The sequence below is a fragment of the Salmo trutta genome, chromosome 37 (genome assembly GCF_901001165.1).
Source record: "Salmo trutta chromosome 37, fSalTru1.1, whole genome shotgun sequence".
Classification (NCBI taxonomy): domain Eukaryota; kingdom Metazoa; phylum Chordata; class Actinopteri; order Salmoniformes; family Salmonidae; genus Salmo; species Salmo trutta.
Genome location: NC_042993.1, coordinates 2052481 through 2071467, shown reverse-complemented (window position 1 = coordinate 2071467; position 18987 = coordinate 2052481). Strand labels below are relative to the sequence as shown.

General features: G+C 43.6%; 1 protein-coding gene across 1 annotated transcript; it reads right to left on the bottom strand.

The window, feature by feature from the left end:
• Positions 1-319: 319 nt before the first annotated feature.
• On the bottom strand, positions 320-4262 carry LOC115176400 (mannose-specific lectin-like). Its single transcript, XM_029736427.1, has 3 exons — positions 4158-4262; positions 3673-3766; positions 320-791 (listed from the first exon to the last, which is right to left on the bottom strand). The coding sequence occupies exons 2-3, from the start codon at positions 3760-3762 to the stop codon at positions 546-548; spliced, it is 336 nt and encodes a 111-aa protein (XP_029592287.1). The 5' UTR covers positions 3763-3766; positions 4158-4262; the 3' UTR covers positions 320-545.
• Positions 4263-18987: the final 14725 nt, after the last annotated feature.

The window sequence follows — 18987 nt, the reverse complement described above, 5'->3', positions numbered from 1 at the left end:
TGGACAGAGGAAGAAAGAACTGACCTTCCTTCAGAAACCCTTCTGTACTGGAGAGACTGTGTGCCTTCCTGTAACATCACACATAGACACACACACTCACACTCACACACACCCATAATCATGAACAATCAATAGATACACTGATACAGACACCCAGTAACTGACAAACACAGACACAACCTCACACATAGCTGTAACGTTATAATCCATGTATATGTGTGTATCCTGCCATAATTCATTCTGTTGTGATGCATGATACAGTATTTCTGAGGTCTCATGTATTATTTTATGTGAGCCAAAAAAGCTATAATCTCCATGATGAAAAGTTAGTAGTGATGTTTATTGTCTACAGAAAACATTGAGAATCAGCACAGTCACAATGCACAGAATTACAACACAAACCACTACTTTAAAAGCCAATATATTCTTTATTTTATGTTACTCTGCCTCATTACTAGTGTCCTCACGAGAGCACCAGACCACATTTCTGGGACTGTAGAGCATCAGGGCATCTTCGTCTAGACAGGTATGAGGATCCAATGATGTTATGATTTCCAGATCACCTCTCGATCTCGGTAGAGCTCCAGGGTACCTTTGTCAGTGAGGGTGAGGTGACCTCTTTGTGTATTGTTGCAACGGCCAGTGTTACTTGCCCAAATGGGATGGTCCTGTGTGGTGTAGATGACCAGGTTGCCATCCTGTTGGAGGATGAGCCTCTGAGCATCTTTGTTCTCAGTGTTTGATGCCCAGACAACCCGACCCCAACCGTAGAGCACAAAGTTGCCATCGGTCTGCAAAGAGAAAATGAATTAGCATATAAACATGTTAGAGAAAGACCTCTGTTCAGGATGCCTCTGTTCTATACTGCTGTGCATTCCTTCATCCACTTTTAAATGATTACTTAAAAAATAAATAATTAAGTTATAGGGCCAAAAATATTTCCCAAATTATGTGTGTCGCACTGCTTTGCTTTATCTTGGCCAGGTCGCAGTTGTAAATGAGAACTTGTTCTCAACTAGCCTAACTGGTTAAATAAAGGTAAAAAAAAAAATCTAGCTCACGATCTCCATCAGCAGCAGATATTCATTTAGAATGGGAAATGAATGTGTTTATGCAACAAATGTTAGTGCATAGAATCATATCGCATCGAACTGAATCTCATCAATTCGTTCTCTAATCAAACCGTATCGTTTCAAACTGAAACATGTTTCATATAAGAGCCCATGTATCTAGATAGGCCTACGTATCTAATCGTCTTAAACGGGAAAAATGCACGTCCCTAATATACACTGATTGTTTAAAGAAAAACTACCAAAACTATTTCTGATCGTGAACCTGTACAATAAAAATAAAATATATTGCAAGTCCATTCATGAGGTAATTCGATGAGAAATCTGCCCATTCCTGGTGCTTTTTCTTCACGCGAATCTTTTTAAAGAATCTAATATTTATTTTTTGGTGGTCTCTGTTTTTGGGGATTTATTTTTCGTCTGCTGATAATTGCTTCAGGGTTGTTGAGGCTAAGAAGGCTATAGGATTCGTCCAACTGTTTATTCTGATTTATCTCAATTTCCATAAAGCTTTTAAAATTGTCATTAATTGCATTGTTGTTTCGAATTAACATTCATTTGTATCTTTATCTTTTACAATTATAACTGGTTTAGCGTGTATTTACCAGGCTTATTTGCCATTAAGTAGTATGCTTTATTTGAGTTTAAGAGTTGTCTTTCTTCAAAAGTAAAAGATCGTATTCCTGCTTAAATTCAGAAATGTTATTTTCTTCTTTATCTTGTAAAGATTTTTTATGTGCTTTTTCTAAGATTGTGATTTATTTTTCTTTCATTTTAAGTTCTAAATCAGATGTAACTTTTTGCAGAGAATGATATTATTATTTCCCTAATGTTTTTTTAAATAGGCAAGTCAGTTAAGAACAAATTCTTATTTACAATGACGGCCTAGGAACTGTGGGTTAACTGCCTTGTTCAGGGGCAGAACGACAGATTTTTACCTTGTCAGCTCGGGGATTCGATCTAGAAAGCTTTCGGTTACTGGCCGAACGCTTTAACCACTGGGCTACTTGCTGCCCCAATGTACACCTTAAAGGATATAACAAATTATATCAGCGGTTGGCTTTTCTCTGTCCTCTGTGTCTACATTTGTAATGGTAAAGGTTTTAGTTTAGGTATTTAATACATTTCGGATCCAGAAGATGCCCGCTGATGATTCTCCAACTACTGTTCCTAAGTGTATTTTTCTGTTGGTGTAATTAATCAGAATGATCAATATCACTATATCACACATTTTTTTATCCAGTAAATTGTTGAATGCATTTTTGGAGAGAAAGAAATGTAGTCAATTCTTGAATAGCTTTTCTTACTTAGAGAAAAAACAGATGCCTCGAGATCTTCAGTTTTGAGATCTTTAGTTTCTTGGCAATTTCTCATATGAAATAGCCTTCATTTCTCAGAACAATAATAGACTGACGAGTTTCAGAAGGAAGTTCTTTGTTTCTGGACATTTTGAGCCTGTAATTGAACCCACAAATGCTGATGCTCCAGATACACAACCAGTCTCTAGAAGGACAGTTTTATTGCTTCTTTTATCAGAACAGGGTTTTCTAATGATCAATTAGCCTTTTCAAATGATAGACTTGGATTAGCTAACACAACGTGCCATTGGAACACAGGAGTGATGCTTGCTGATAATGGGCCTATGTACGCCTATGTAGATATTCCATTAAAAAAATCAGAAATTCACTCAAACAGTCTAATTTTAATTTAGTTTTGTTAATGTTAGACTGTTGTAATGTTTTTAACTTTGAATGGTTGTTCAATAAACTTTATTACTGTTAACTGTGTAATTGACTTTTTACAGTCTAATATGTCTGTTGTAGGCTATGCAAGACAATAATGTCAAGTTTATTAGTGCTGTTTCATGGCGGTACAAAATGCATCCATCCACTGACAGTCAAAGTAATAAAAAAAGAAGAAGAATCTGATCATATGTAAAGCATTAAAGCATTCAGGCTGTATCTCAACTGTCTGTGTTTGGGAGTACCATAGGGCAGCGCACAAATGGCCCAGCGTTGGCCCAGGGTTTGGCCGGTGTAGGCCGTCATTGTAAATAAGAATTTGTTCTTAACTGACTTGTCTAGGTAAAAAAAGTTAAATAAAAAATGACTTTAAAATTACCAACTTTTTCCACATTGGAAATCTGTTAGTCTCTTTGCTATAAACAACATGGGACAGTGCAGGAACTGACCAATGGCAGGTACCAATGACAGGCACCAATGGATATTTCCTAATATCGATGGTCTGATCAATGGCAGACACCGACAGGCGTTTCCTGATATCAAGGAACGCCCCGAATTATGTTGGATTTATTGAATTTATGCATCAAACTGTATGCGTAGACAGCTTGACGTTAATGGTAGCAGAAGGTGAATGTTGAACTTTTGTTGCACACATATCCATTAAACATTTTTGAAATATATAATTAAAGTTTGACTACAGAATGTATTACACAGCTTTGATTTAATGACGCTGTCTGTCTGATCAAAGCGTGAATCGTTACATCCCTACAAAATATACTTTTCTAAGGTCAAAATCAGTTGCAGACCAGATATCTAATGTTAATATAATTGAAATGTATGTGTTTCACTAACTATTGTATCTGAAAGATAGCTTTAAATTGTCTATTGTTGGAGAGGAGGTAGTCCCCTTTCAGCAGAATCCTCTCGGTGCTCATGTAGTTCATACTCATGATTCTGAAAGAGAGGATTTATATTGTTTATTTGCTGCAGTTTATTATAGTGGCAAAGTCTGCCTCTATAGTAAACACCCACACAAACAGGAAGGAGCAAAACACATTTAGGCAAAAAGAGAGAGAGAGAGAGAGAGAGAGAGAGAGAGAGAGAGAGAGAGAGAGAGAGAGAGTGAGAGAGAGAGAGAGAGAGAAAAAATGTGCCTAAACTAGCCCTTTTATAATGACAATGGATCATTTCAGTTCTAAATGACAAATGTAAACAACTAAATAATATACACAAGTAATGGAAATGCAACTCATTAAAACCTAATTTAACTGTGGCCATTCCCTGTGCATAAATGAAAAAACACATGTTCAAGTAAAAGTTACCTCAAGTTCTTAAAGGAACTTACAAGTATTTAGGAGCAGTAGATTGAAGAGCTGAATTGCAGGTTCAGTGGCAGGTTGCAGTTGTGCGGTGATGAAGCAGCTCTGGCCTTATATCCCTGCTCAGGTGAAGGGGGTGGAGTAATAAGGATGAGGAAATGGGTGGCATCCACTGTACATTATATTTGACCAAGTGCGACTGAAATGTACATGATAGTTACAATGACCAGTGGTGGAAAAAGTACCCAAAGGTCATACTTGAGTAAAAGGAAAGATACCTTAATAAAAAATGGCTAAAGTAAAAGTCACCCAGTAAAATGTTATTTGAGTAAAATATATATATATATACTGCTGAAAAAAATAAAGGGAACACTTAAACAACACATCCTAGATCTGAATGAAAGAAATAATCTTATTAAATACTTTTTTCTTTACATAGTTGAATGTGCTGACAACAAAATCACACAAAAAGAATCAATGGAAATCCAATTTATCAACCCATGGAGGTCTAGATTTGGAGTCACACTCAAAATTAAAGTGGAAAACCACACTACAGGCTGATCCAACTTTGATGTAATGTCCTTAAAACAAGTCAAAATGAGGCTCAGTAGTGTGTGTGGCCTCCACGTGCCTGTATGACCTCCCTACAACGCCTGGGCATGCTCCTTATGAGGTGGCAGATGGTCTCCTGAGGGATCTCCTCCCAGACCTGGACTAAAGCATCCGCCAACTCCTGGACAATCTGTGGTGCAACGTGGCGTTGGTGGATGGAGCGAGACATGATGTCCCAGATGTGATCAATTGGATTCAGGTCTGGGAAACGGGCGGGCCAGTCCATAGCATCAATGCCTTCCTCTTGCAGGAACTGCTGACACACTCCAGCCACATGAGGTCTAGCATTGTCTTGCATTAGGAGGAACCCAGGGCCATCCGCACCAGCATATGGTCTCACAAGGGGTCTGAGGATCTCATCTCGGTACCTAATGGCAGTCAGGCTACCTCTGGCGAGCACATGGAGGGCTGTGCGGCCCCCCAAAGAAATGCCACCCCACACCATGACTGACCCACCGCCAAACTGGTCATGCTGGAGGATGTTGCAGGCAGCAGAACGTTCTCCACGGCATCTCCAGACTCTGTCACGTCTGTCCCATGTGCTCAGTGTGATCCTGCTTTCATCTGTGAAGAGCACAGAGCGCCAGTGGCGAATTTGCCCATCTTGGTGTTCTCCGGCAAATGCCAAACGTCCTGCACGGTGTTGGGCTGTAAGCACAACCCCCACCTGTGCACGTCGCTGGATTGTTGCCCTCCTACGGCCTCCTCCACGTCTCCTGATGTACTGGCCTGTCTCCAGGTAGCACCTCCAAGCTCTGGACACTACGCTGACAGACACAGGAAACCTTCTTGCCACAGCTCGCATTGATGTGCCATCCTGGATGAGCTGCACTACCTGAGCCACTTGTGTGGGTTGTAGACGGACTGTTCCCCGGACTACGCGTGTAGGGATTTGTACAATGCTTGAAGGCCATTGAACTTGACATTGGTGTCTGTCTTTATTCCTTTATCCAACATATCATACTGAAACATGGTATCAGAAGTGGCTCGAAAACAACACGTTTGTTATTTTTGTAGCTAAGTACAGTATAGGCGCAGTTACGTTCCATATGCGAACACACGCCGTTTCCTACTGCTAGTCACAACACTGATCAACTCGTTGTTAGCTGGCAAGCTAGCATCACTACCTACCTCGATGGCTGAAGGCAAAGAGATCTCCGATTCCATCGCTATGGCAGCGAACATTCCGCCACCAACTCCCATGGTTCTCACAGGGGACTGGAATACTAATTGGGACAACTTCAGGGATGAATTCGAGGACTATGCGCTGGCAACCGGTCTATATGAGAAATCCAACGAGGTCCAAGCGGCAACTCTGAGGAGGTTAATGGACAGCAAATGCAGGCATATCTACCAGCACAATCTGTGTGATGCAAAGGCTATAATGGATGCATTGGAGAATTACTTCAAACCCGCCAGGAACGTCATTTACGATTGGTTCGTTTTCGGAAGCTGCAAACAGGAAGAGGGTGAGTCAGTACACAACTTTGTAACACGTTTGAGAGAAAGATCCACTACTTGTGAATACGGGGGATTGAAAGATGAATTGTTTCATGACAAAATAGTACTGGCAATTGCAAATGAGGATATGCGCCGGCGTCTACTGAGAGAGAGAGGCTTAACATTAGTAACTGCCATTGAAATGTGCCGCACTGCTTAAGTCACTGACATGAGAATGAGAGCAATGGAAATCAAAACCCCACGCACCGACGTTGACACTGTTCACGCTGTTGCCAGGCAGACATTCAGCCAAAACCAATCGAGGCAGAGTAATTCACCACGAACGGTGAACACAGAGAGCCCCATAGCATGTAAATACTGTGGAAATACACATGCACGAGGCAAAGAGCACTGCCCTGCCTACAGAAAACCATGCAGAGCTTGTGGAACTAATAATCACTTTGTAAAAGTGTGTCTCAAAAGCAAAAGACGAGTGAGTGAGGGCAAGATTCACTGTGTTGATGATGTCACTCAGTGTTCAGAACAGTGAAAGTGACATTTACATGCATGAATCCATTGGAGCTGTACACTGAAGAGGGAAGAAATGGTTTGTGACACTACGACTACACAACAAGCAACGTAATGAGCTACAAATACAAAATCAATCTGGCACCTGATACACATCTCTTGCCCAGTGATACTAGACTAAAGCTGTACTCAGGAGAGCTAATGAGCTCTATGGGCATCTTTGTGACCGAATGTGTTATTCGGGGACGCAAACACAAGCTGGAGTTTGAGATTGTGAAAACCAGTCAACATTCTCTCCTCTCAGGCTCTACATGCGAACGCCTGGGACTGATGCAATTCACCGTACCAAATGACCTGTACATCGTGGAGCAGGTCCAGCATGGACCCCTGTCCGAAGAACAACTACTCAGCAGATATGACGATGTATTCAACAGGCCCATTGAATCAGTGCCTGGGGAGGTACACTTTGAATTGGATGAGAGCGTCACTCCAGTCCAGTGTGCTCCTCGCAATGTGCCCATTGCAATGAAAGTGGCTGTGAAGGCCCAGCTGGACAAGTATGAGGCCGATGGCCACATGACATCTGTGACCGAACCAACTGACTGGATCAGCAATATGGTCATAGTGAAAAAACCAGAGAAGCTGAGGGTCTGCATCGACCCAAAGCATCTGAACCAAGCACTGAAACGATCCCACTACATCATGCCGACACTGGAGGATGTCCTCTACAAGCTTCCCAAGGCTAGGATTTTCACCTTGGTGGACGCCCGAGATGCATTCCTTCAATGCAAGCTGGACGAACAAAGCAGCTTCATGACTACCTTCTGGACCCCTGGGGTCAGAAACGCTGGCTCAAGCTCCCGTTTGTTGCCTCAGTGGCGCCTGAGGTATACCAACGCAAGCAGCACAAGTTACTGGCTGGGCTCAAGGGCATTGAACCCATCGCCGATGATGTCCTGATCGTAGGCTGTGGTTGTGGTGACACAGATGAAAAAGCAGAACGCGACTACGATGTGAAGCTCCTGGCACTGATGGACCGCTGCCAATCAGTTAAGCTTCGCCTTGGCCTGAAGAAGCTGCAGTTCAAGGTGAAAGACGTCCACTTCATGGCCACATTCTCTCGGCCAAAGGCCTGAAGCCAGACCCAAACCAAGTCAGAATGATCCTCAACATGCCATACCCCTCTGATGCAAAAGGAGTACATCGTCTCATCGGCTTTGCATACTATCTTGCAAAGTTCATGCCACACCTATCAGCAGTCTGTGAGCCTCTGTGCCGGTTGCTGGACAAAGACACACCATGTCATGGGCTACCAAAACACGAGGCCGCAGTGCAGTACAGAAGCTTTCAAGTATTTTTAATGAAGTACTTTACACTACTGACAATGACTCAACATATTCCAGAAGCACAATCAACACCACTAGTCAGGTGTTGAAAACAAGTGTGCGCTATACACTATGGTGCAATGCATCAGATTATTAAATGTGTTAATGTGTTTGTACCTGTCCCTATTCAAATAAACCATAAAATACCACATTCACTACTATAAAGCAGTTCATTTCTGCCACGGTTTGAGGAAAGAAAGATAGTTGGTGAAATCCAAAGTCAAGAGAATCCTGTAGTAGCCTATCAGTTTTTCTGTGATGAAAATAAATATGTTATTGAATGTTTTCCTGCAATGTTTCCTCATTCTCAAAGTGTCACTTCCTCCTCAACTTGCCAAGGCATTACTTCAGGTGTAATGGGTCCTATGTGTGGCTGGTGTAGAGAGTCAGGCGCAGGACAGCAGATATGAGTAATCAACGTACTTTTACTCAACATGTCAAATAACAAAGTAACAAATACACGCACACCATGACAGACCGAAAATACAATAAACAATCACTCACAAAAACCCATGGGGGAACAGAGGGTTAAATAATGAAACTGTAATTGTGGGATTGAAATCAGGTGTTTAAAACAAAGACAAAACAAATGGAAAAATGAAAAGTGGATCAGCGGTGGCTAGAAGGCCGGTGACGTCGACCGCCGAACGCCGCCCGAAAAAGGAGAGGGACCGACTTCGGCGGAAGTGGTGACATCAGGACTCAGGAGTGAGGAAAGGACTTGGTAAGAAAGGGCCTTAAACCCTACCCTTTCTGGAACAGATGCTTAAAACTAGCGTGTGTTAATTGATAGAATGCTTCAGATTGTTTTTTCAATGTGTCAATGTTTGAAGAATAGGCATGACTCCCACTCACAATGGTTCTCTGGGAAAATGTTACTCAACACCCCTCTATGGAAGTCTCATTAGCATGCTGTGACAAGTTAAAGGAGGATGTTTCTCAGTATTCGCCCACATTTCTTTATCATTCCATAACATCAGGTAGTAGTCATTACCATGGAATAACAGAAGACGAGTAGGCTGCCAGTATGTTGCAAATATCTTTAGTGAACTATTAACAGAACTGTGTTCTGAAGAATTTATGTGTTATTCCCCACCCATCTTAAAGCGTCAATCCGCAGTTGAAACAAGAACCAAACATCTTCCCCGGCCATGTTTTGGTAAAAAGCTGAGGGTTGGGGCTCGAGAAATGTAACCACTCTTAAATTCATAGAAAAAGCTATGGATGCAAGGACTGACCATCCATGATATCAAAATGATAAGTTATAGTGTTTGTTTACTTTTCCGTTGTTTACAAAAATTGGAGTAAAACCAAGCTTTTATTTTGTGTTCTGATGATTGGGTATGACAGTTGTAAAATGGCGCCGGAGAAGAAGACAGATGTTTTACGTGCCCCCAACCAATTGTGTTGTTTTGTTCGTTTATTTGCGTTGTTTGTAACTTGTTTTTTTACTTATTTTGTACATAATGTTGCCGCTACCGTGTCTTATGACCGAAAAAAACTTCTGGACATCAGGACTGTGATTACTCACCATGGACTGGCAGAATCCTTTTTTTCCTTTAACGAGCCTGACGAGCCCGAGGCGAACGATATACTGCTTTCTCGGGAACAGGCCCAGATCCCTGTGATTTGCGTGAAGAGGAGGAGGAGATAAAGGGAACGGAGGGCGGGCTGCCTTCTGTGAATTCGTAGGCGATCGCAAAAACCCCCACTTCCTTCCATTCTTCTTGCAAACGTGCAATCTTTGGACAATAAATTAGATGACCTACGCGGAAAATTAAACTACCAACGGGACATTCAAAACTGTAATATCTTATGCTTCACGGCTGAACGACGACACTATCAACATACAGCTGGCTTGTTATATGCTGCACCGGCAGTATAGAACAGCGGCGTCTGGTAAGACAAGGGGTGGCAGACAATGTATTTTTGTAAATAACAGCTGGTGCACGATATCTAAGGAAGTCTCGAGCTATTGCTCGCCTGAGGTATAGTATCTCATGATAAGCTGTAGACCACACTATCTACCTAGAGAGATTTCATCTGTATTTTTCATAGCTGTTTACATACCACCACAGTCAGAGGCTGGCACTAAAGCAAACCAGAAAACGCTCACCCAGAGGCGGTGCTCCTAGCAGCCGGGGACTTTAATGCAGGGAAACTTAAATCCGTTTTGCCAAATTTCTATCAGCATGTTAAATGTGCAACCAAAGGAAAATAACTCTAGACCACCTTTACTCAACACACAGAGATGCATACAAAACTCTCCCTCACCCTCCATTTGGCAAATCTGACCATAATTCTATCCTCCTGATTCCTGCTTACAAGCTAAAATTATAGCAAGAAGCACCAGTGACTAGATCAATAAAAAAGTGGTCAGATGAAGCAGATGTTAAGCTACAGGACTATTTTGCTAGCACAGACTGGAATATGTTCCCGGATTCCTCCGATGGCATTGAGGAGTACACCACATCAGTCATTGGCTTCATCAATAAGTGCATTGATGACGTTGTTCCTACAGTGACCGTACGTACATACCCCAACCAGAAGCCATGGGTTACAGGCAGCATCCACACTGAGCTAAAGGCTAGAGATGCCGCTTTCAAGGAGCGGGACTCTAACCCGGAAGCTTATAAGAAATCCCGCTATGCCCTCGGACGATCCATCAAACCGGCAAAGCATCAATACATGACTAAGATCGAGTAGTACTACACCGGTTCTGATGCTCGTCGGATGTGGCAGGGCTTGCAAACCATTACAGACTACAAAGGGATGCACAGCCGAGAGCTGCCCAGTGGCACGAGCCTACCAGACGAGCTAAACTACTTCTACGCTTCGAGGAAAATAATACTGAAACATGCGTGAGAGCACCAGCTGTTCTGGAAGACTGTGTGATCACTCTCTCCGCAGCCGATGTGAGTAAGACCTTTAAACAGGTCAACATTCACAAGGCCGCAGGGCCAGACGAATAACCAGGACTTGTACAGCGAGCGTGCGCTGACCAACTAGCAAGTGTCGTCACATTTTCAACCTCTCCCTGTCCGATTCTGTAATACCAACATGTTTTAAGCAGGCTACCAAAGTCCCTGTGCCTAAGAACACTAAGGTAACCAGCCTAAATGACTACCGACCCGTAGTATTCACGTCTGTAGCCATGAAGTGCTTTGAAAGGCTGGTCATGGCTCACATCAACACCATTATCCCAGAAACCCTAGACCCCCTCCAATTTGCATACCGCCCCAACAGATCCACATATGATGCAATCTCTATTGCACTCCAAACTGCCCTTACCCACCTGGACAAAAGCAACATCTATGTTAGAATGCTATTCATTGACTACAGCTCAGCATTCAACACCATAGTGCCCTCAAAGCTCATCAATAAGCTAAGGACCCTGGGAATTAACACCTCCCTCTGAAAATGGATCCTGGACTTCATAACGGGCCGCCCCCAGGTGGTAAAGGTAGGTAACAACACATCCGCCACACTGATCCTCAACACAGGGGCCCCTCAGGGGTGCGTGCTCAGTCCCTTCCTGTACTCCTTGTTCACTCATGACTGCATGGCCAGGCACGACTCCAACACCATTATTAAGTTAGCAGATGACACAACAGTGGTAAGCCTGATCACCGACAACGACGAGATAACCTATAGGGAGGAGGTTAAAGACCTGACCGTGTGGTGCAAGGACAACCACCTCTCCCTCAACGTGATCAAGACAAAGGAGATGATTGTGGACTACAGGAAAAAGAGGACCAAGCACACCCCTATTCTCATCAACGGGGCTGCAGTGGAGCAGGTTGAGAGCTTCAAGTTCCTTGGTGTCCACATCACCAACAAACTAACATGGTCCAAGCACACCCAGACAGTTGTGAAGAGGGCATGACAAAATCTTTTCCCCCTCAGGAGACTGAAAAGATTTGGCATGGGTCCTCAGATCCTCAAAGGTTCTACAGCTGCACCATCGAGAGCATCCTGACTGGTTGCATCAGTGCCTGCCTCCGAATGCAAGGCACTGCAAAGGGTAGTGTGAATGGCCCAGTACATCACTGGGGCCAAGCTTCCTGCCATCCAGGACCTCTATACCAGGCGGTGTCAGAGGAAGGCCCTAAAAATGGTCAAGACTCCAGCCACCCTAGTCATAGACTGTTCTCTCTGCTACCACATTGCAAGCGGTACCGGAGTGCCAAGTCTAGGTCCAAGAGGCTTCTAAACAGCTTCTACCCCCAAGCCATAAGACTCCTGAACATCTAGTCAAATGGCTACCCAGACTATTTGCAGTGACCCCCCTCCCCTCGTTACACCACTGCTACTCTCTCTTGTCATCTATGCATAGTCACTTTAATAACTTTACCTACATGTATATACTACCTCAACTAACCGGTGCCCCCGCACATTGATTCTGTATCAGTACCCCACTCTATATAGTCTCGCTATTGTTATTTCACTGCTGCTCTTTAATTACTTGTTACTTTTATCTCTTATTCTTATCTGTATTTTTTGAAACTACATTGTTGGTTAGGGGTTCGTAAGTAAGCACTGAAAGGTCACTCTAAGGTCTACACCTGTTGTATTCGGCGCATGTGTCTAATAACATTTGATTTGATTTATTTGATGCAGTGCATCAGATTGGTTATTCAATGTGTCAATGTTGAAGAATAGCCATGACATCCGCTCACAATGGTTCTCTGGAAAAATGTTACTCAATACTCTTCTATGGAAGTCTCATTAGCATGCTGTGACAAGTTAAAGAAGGATGTTTCTCAGTATTTGCCCACATTTCTTTATCATTCCATAACATCAGGTAGTAGTCATTACCATGGAATAACAGAAGACGAGTAGGCTGCCAGTATGTTGCAATAAACTTTAGTGAACTATTAACAGAACTGTGACATGGGGTTGGACCCAGGCGCAGAGAAGAGACCAGACTAGGAATCAGTGGTTTAGGATAAACTAAAATACTTTACTGAGAAACAGTAACATCACAGTAACACTGGGAAAACAACAAACACTAGGGCTAGACCACTCATTCAGGCAACAAACACTAGGGCTAGACCACTCATTCAGGCAACAAACGCACACGGCAAACGAATCAAGCTTCTGCAAATGGAAACAGAAAACACATCTCTCTTATAAGGGAAATCATAATTGATAGAACACACCTGAGTGTCATTACTCCTCTAGGATGGTCTCTACCCTCTGGTGACAGGTGGAACCATGACAAGAACAGTGTTTCTGAAGAATGTATGTGTTATTCCCCATCAATCCACAGTTGAAACAATAACCAAGATTCTTCCCCGCCCCTGTGTTGGTAAAAAGCTGAGGTATGGGGTTGGGGAAATGTAACCACTCTTTTTTATTTATTTATTTATTTATTTTTATTTCACCTTTATTTAACCAGGTAGGCAAGTTGAGAACAAGTTCTCATTTACAATTGCGACCTGGCCAAGATAAAGCAAAGCAGTTTGACAACATACAAAAACACAGAGTTACACATGGAGTAAAACAACATACAATCAATGATGCAGTAGAAAAAAATAAGACTATATACAATGTGAGCAAATGATGTGAGATAAGGGAGGTAAAGGCAAAAAAGGCCATGGTGGCAAAGTAAATAAAGTATAGCAAGTAAAAAACTGGAATGGTAGATTTGTAGTTTGAAGAAGGTTCAAAGTTAAAATATAAATAATATGGTGCAAAGGAACAAAATAAATAAAAACAGCAGGGGAAGAGGTAGTAGTTTGGGCTAAATTATAGATGGGCTATGTACAGGTGCAGTGATCTGGGAGCTGCTCTGATAGCTCTTAAATTCATAGACAGAGCTATGGATGCAAGGACTGACCATCCAGGATATAAAATTGATAGTTTATAGTGTTTGTTTACTTTTACTTTGTTGACAAATATTGGGGTAAAAACAAGCTTATATTTTGTGTTCTGATGATTGACGCATTTACAAGTTATATTCTTCAAGAATCAATGGGAACATCATCATGTCATTAATTTACAAGTTGAAAAATGGATGTAGCAACTGCAGATTGCCCTATTAATGTACCAGTCCTAGTTGAACTAGAAAAGTTAAATGTGTTTGCTTGCTGGTCTTGAAGTATTTATGGTTGTGAAATAGTAGTAGTGGTAACGACAGCAGTAGTAATGTTAGTAGTAGCAATGGTAGTAGTAGGGTTTTCATAGGCTAAGGGTTAGTTATAGGGACCAATTTATGGGTGGTTTCTAGGTATGGAGTTGTTATAGTGGGTTATAGTGGGTTATAGTGGGTTGCAGTTGACATAAGACTCCTCCTGGTGGGCATGTTGGAAGACCACCACATTAATTCTTCCAACAACAGCTAAGTGGCTACCCCAAGCTGAAAAGTCCATTGAAAACAAAAGCACCTCCTCCCAGCTACCCACTGCACTGAGGCTAGGAAACACGGTCACCACCGATAAATCCATGACAATCGAAAATTTCAATAAGCATTTCTCTACAGCTGGCCATGCTTTCCTCCTGGCTACCCCAACCCCGGCCAACAGCTCAGCACCCCGCAAACCAATGTAGTGGTTTGTGTTGTAATTCTGTGCATTGTGACTGTGCTGATTCTCAATGTTTTCTGTAGACAATAAACATCACTACTAACTTTTCATCATGGAGATTATAGCTTTTTTGGCTCACATAAAATAATACATGAGACCTCAGAAATACTGTATCATGCATCACAACAGAATGAATTATGGCAGGATGCACACATATACATGGATTATAACGTTACAGCTATTTGTGAGGTTGTGTCTGTGTTTGTCAGTTAGTGGGTGTCTGTATCAGTGTATGTATAGATTGTTCATGATTATGAGTGTGTGTGTCCATGTGTGATGTTACAGGAAGGCACACAGTCTCCAGTACAGAAGGGTTTCTGTTGCTGAGGAAGGTCAGTTCTTTCTTCCTCTGTCCAGCCTGATGGAGAGAGAGAGAGAGAGAGAGAGAGAGAGAGAGATGGGGAGAGAAATCTCTCAGAAATCAGTTCAACATGTCACAATCTAAACCAGGGGTCACCAACCTTTTTGAAACTGAGAGCTACTTCATGGGTACTGAGTCATACGAAGGGCTACCAGTTTGATACGCTCTTCTAAAATAACACATTTGCTCAGTTTGCCTTTAGTTATACGTTATTAATAATGATTAATGATACTCATCTATGTGAAGACACTGATCACGTTAATAATTTCTCACAATAATTATCAACAATGACAATAAGGTGGGAAACAGATATCAATATTCAGCACTTTAATCTCAGTAATTGTTAAATTTTCAGATGATCACTTACATCACTACATTTCATAGGAAAAATGTCCCATTTTCACTAGCCACTGACAAACCCTTTTAACAAATCATGAGCTATGTTGCACAATGTTTCAAAAAGTTATCAATTATGTAATGTTAGAAAAATCAACTTATTTTTAAATAAATCTTGTCACATTTTGAACTAATGACCAAATCTGCTGCATTTTTTAACACACTTTTAAATTGAACACAATTCTTCAATATTTTAATTCAACTTCGTCATGGCACTGCCATGTTGCCACTGACAACATCTGGTATCTGTTTCTTTGTTAGTGGGAAGACTGGCATTGCATGCTGTTCACCAGTGTATTGTAATCTGGTGTGTAACTTGACACTGCAATTGTGAGTGAGTCTTTCAGATGTGCATCAGTGAGGCGTGTTCTGTGTTTGTTCTTGATGAAGTTCATGTCAGAAAATGCTGATTCACAGAGATAGGTTGAACCTAACAGGCTAGCAACCTTCATAGCTGCTGTGCATACTCCACTGTACTTCTCTGTGTCAACAAGGCGCCAAAAGTTTGGTGCAGCCTGGTAGGCTTTGAGGTGGAGGTCATTTTGCAATGTTATGATTTCAATCTCCACCTGTCCAGCATCCAAGTTGATTGTTGCACTTAGTTGCTCAGCAAAGAATGTTGTGTCCACATTCATGAAAGGATTGGAAATTAACGACACACATGGCTCAAACTGATGAAGGTCACAAAACCTATTCTCAAACTCTTGCCCAAGTCTGTTTATGACTTCACAGTACTTTACTGCAACTTTGTCAAATGTCTGATACAGAAGCATTGTCTTTCAGCACCCACTGCACAGAGGGAAAGTGCAGCACCTTTTTTTCAGTAAATCCACAGAGAAAATTTTCATCTTGGCTTTAAATGCATTTAAAGCACTTATCAGATCAACAACAGTCTTATCTTGGCCTTGCAGCTTGCAGTTCAAGTCGTTTAGTTTCCCAGTAATGTCCGTCAAAAATGCAAGGTCAAATGTCCACTCTGTGTCCTCTAGCAGTGAGACGACTTCGCCTTTGGACTGCTTGAACTCTTTGATTTCACCCAAAAGTGACAAAAAAACGAAGTAAAACTCGTCCTCTGCTGAGCCATCGGATTTCTGTGTGTAGCAGCAGGTCACCATATTCAGCTGACATCTCCTCCAATAGCACCTTGAAAATCCTGTGCTGCTTTGCTTTGGAGCGGATGTTGTTTATGATTTTTACAACGGGAGTCATCACGTGCTCAAAGCCGATCACTTTTGCACATAACGCCTGCTGGTGAATGATGCAGTGGTAATGCAGAAATTTTGGGAAGTCTGGGTCACTTTTACAGTGAGCGATGAAACCTGTATGTCGGCCGATCATAGCAGGAGCCCCGTCTGTAGTCAACGCTACCAGCTTTTCCAATGGTACCTTTTTCTGCACGAAAAACTCATTCACCGTGTTATAAATGTCAACTCCCCTCGTAGTTGTCTTTAAGGGCAGTAGTGCCAGGAGTTCTTCTCTTGTGGAGAAATCTTCAAACACCATCCGGATAAAACCTAACAGCTACGCTATACTGCTGCTGTCCACGGACTCGTCGCACTGGATACTAAACCAGCTGCACTTCGCCAGATCCCGGTCCAGCTGATCGGCCAAGTAACCAGACACTCGTCTAACCATCGTAGATGCACCCAGTTGGACGTCAGAGAGGGTGGAGATTAGATCGGTTCCATTTTTCTCGTCTTTAAGTACAGTGTTAGCAATTATCATCATTGCTTCTTTGACAACTTCTCCGTCTGAAAATGCCTTCTTCTTCTTGATCAGAAAATGTGTAGCTCTAAACGAGGCTTCGGTTGCTTTTTGTGACTTTTTAGCCGTCCTCATGAAAAAAGACTGTTGCTTACCCAAAGCTGCCTTTAGCTCATGGGCTTTTTCTGCCCGTAGTTGTCACGGGCGGATAGAACAGTTTAAGGGTGAGTCAAGCGCAGGAGACTGAGGTCCGTTGGAACAAACGTGATTTAATAAATCCAAGGGCAAAATCCATATAAGGCTGGGAGCACAACAGTCAAAAGACTAGAGGAAGCTCCACTCGAAAAGGCAGACTGGGCGCAGCCCAGCAACCCTAATGCCTAGACAATAAGTAGTAAACCAACTACATAAAACCAACACCACCTCTACCACACGTAACAAAGAACAATCCCGCACGAATCCTAACTAAACATAGACAGACTAAATACCCCCCCACTAATGACAAACATGAAACAGGTGCAATCAAAAAACAGACATAACTAACAGACACTGAAACACAGATCGGTGGCAGCTAGTAGGCCGGCGACGACGACCACCGAGCACCGCCCGACCGAGGAGAGGCGCCACCTTCTGTGGACGTTGTGACAGTACTCCTCCCCTGATGCGCGAGTCCCTCAGCGCGCCGACGCCGGTCTCGGGAACGACCCGGAGGGCAAGGCGCTGGGCGATCCGGGCGGAGTATGTGGAAATTCCGCAACACGGCTGGATCCAGAATGTCCCTCGCCGGGAAACCAGCACCTCTCCTCCGGACCGTACCCCTCCCAGTCCACGAGGTACTGCAGGCCCCCCACCCGACGTCGGGAGTCCAAGATGGCCCGGACTGTGTACGCCGGGGCCCCCCCGATGTCCAGGGGGGATGGGGGGACCTCCCGCACCTCAGCGTCCTAGAGCGGACCAGCTACTACCGGCCTGAGGAGAGACACATGAAACGAGGGGTTAATACGGTAATATGTAGGAAGTTGTAACCTATAACACAGCTCGTTTATTCTCCTCAGGACTTTGAATGGCCCCACAAATCGCGGACCCAGCTTCCGGCAGGGCAGGCGGAGGGGCAGGTTCCGGGTCGAGAGCCAGACTCTATCCCCTGAGTTAAACACAGGGGCCTCACTGCGGTGGCGGTCAGCGCTCTCCTTGTGTCATTCTCCAGCCCTCTTTATACACTCCTGGACAGCATTCCAGGTCTCCCTAGAGCGCTGGACCCATTCCTCCACCGCAGGAGCCTCTGTCTGGCTCTGTTGCCATGGCACCAGGACCGGCTGATAACCTAACACGACCTGGAAGGGTGACAGGTTAGTAGAGGAGTGGCGCTGAGAGTTATGGGCCATCTCGGCCCAGGGCACGAACCGCGCCCACTCCCCTGGCCGGTCCTGGCAATATGACCGCAGAAACCTGCCTACATCCTGGTTAATGCGCTCTACCTGCCCATTACTCTCGGGGTGGAAACCCGAGGTCAGGCTGACCGAGACCCCCAGCCTCTCCATAAACGACCTCCACACCCTGGATGTAAACTGGGGACCCCAATCAGATACGATGTTCTCGGGCACCCCGTAGTGCCGGAAGGACATCGCGGTCTGTAGGGCCGTAGGAAGACCGGGCAGACAGGAAGCAGGGAGTATGGGAGTGGGATCGATGGTCTGCTCCTCGGTGTCGTAGAGACGCGACAGTGCGTCGGCCTTCCGGTTCCGAGAACCCGGAATGTACGAAAGGGTAAACTGAAACCTCATAAAGAACATGGCCCACCTGGCTTGACAAGGATTAAGTCTCCTCGCTGCCCGGATGTACT

Excerpts from the sequence above, each read along its gene's own strand:
- LOC115176400 (XM_029736427.1), bottom strand. The coding sequence starts at position 3,762 with ATGAGTATGAACTACATGAGCACCGAGAGGATTCTGCTGAAAGGGGAC. Across the intron at positions 792-3,672 it reads AATTTAAAGCTATCTTTCAG|ACCGATGGCAACTTTGTGCT; the intron begins ATACAATAGTTA and ends TTCTCTTTGCAG.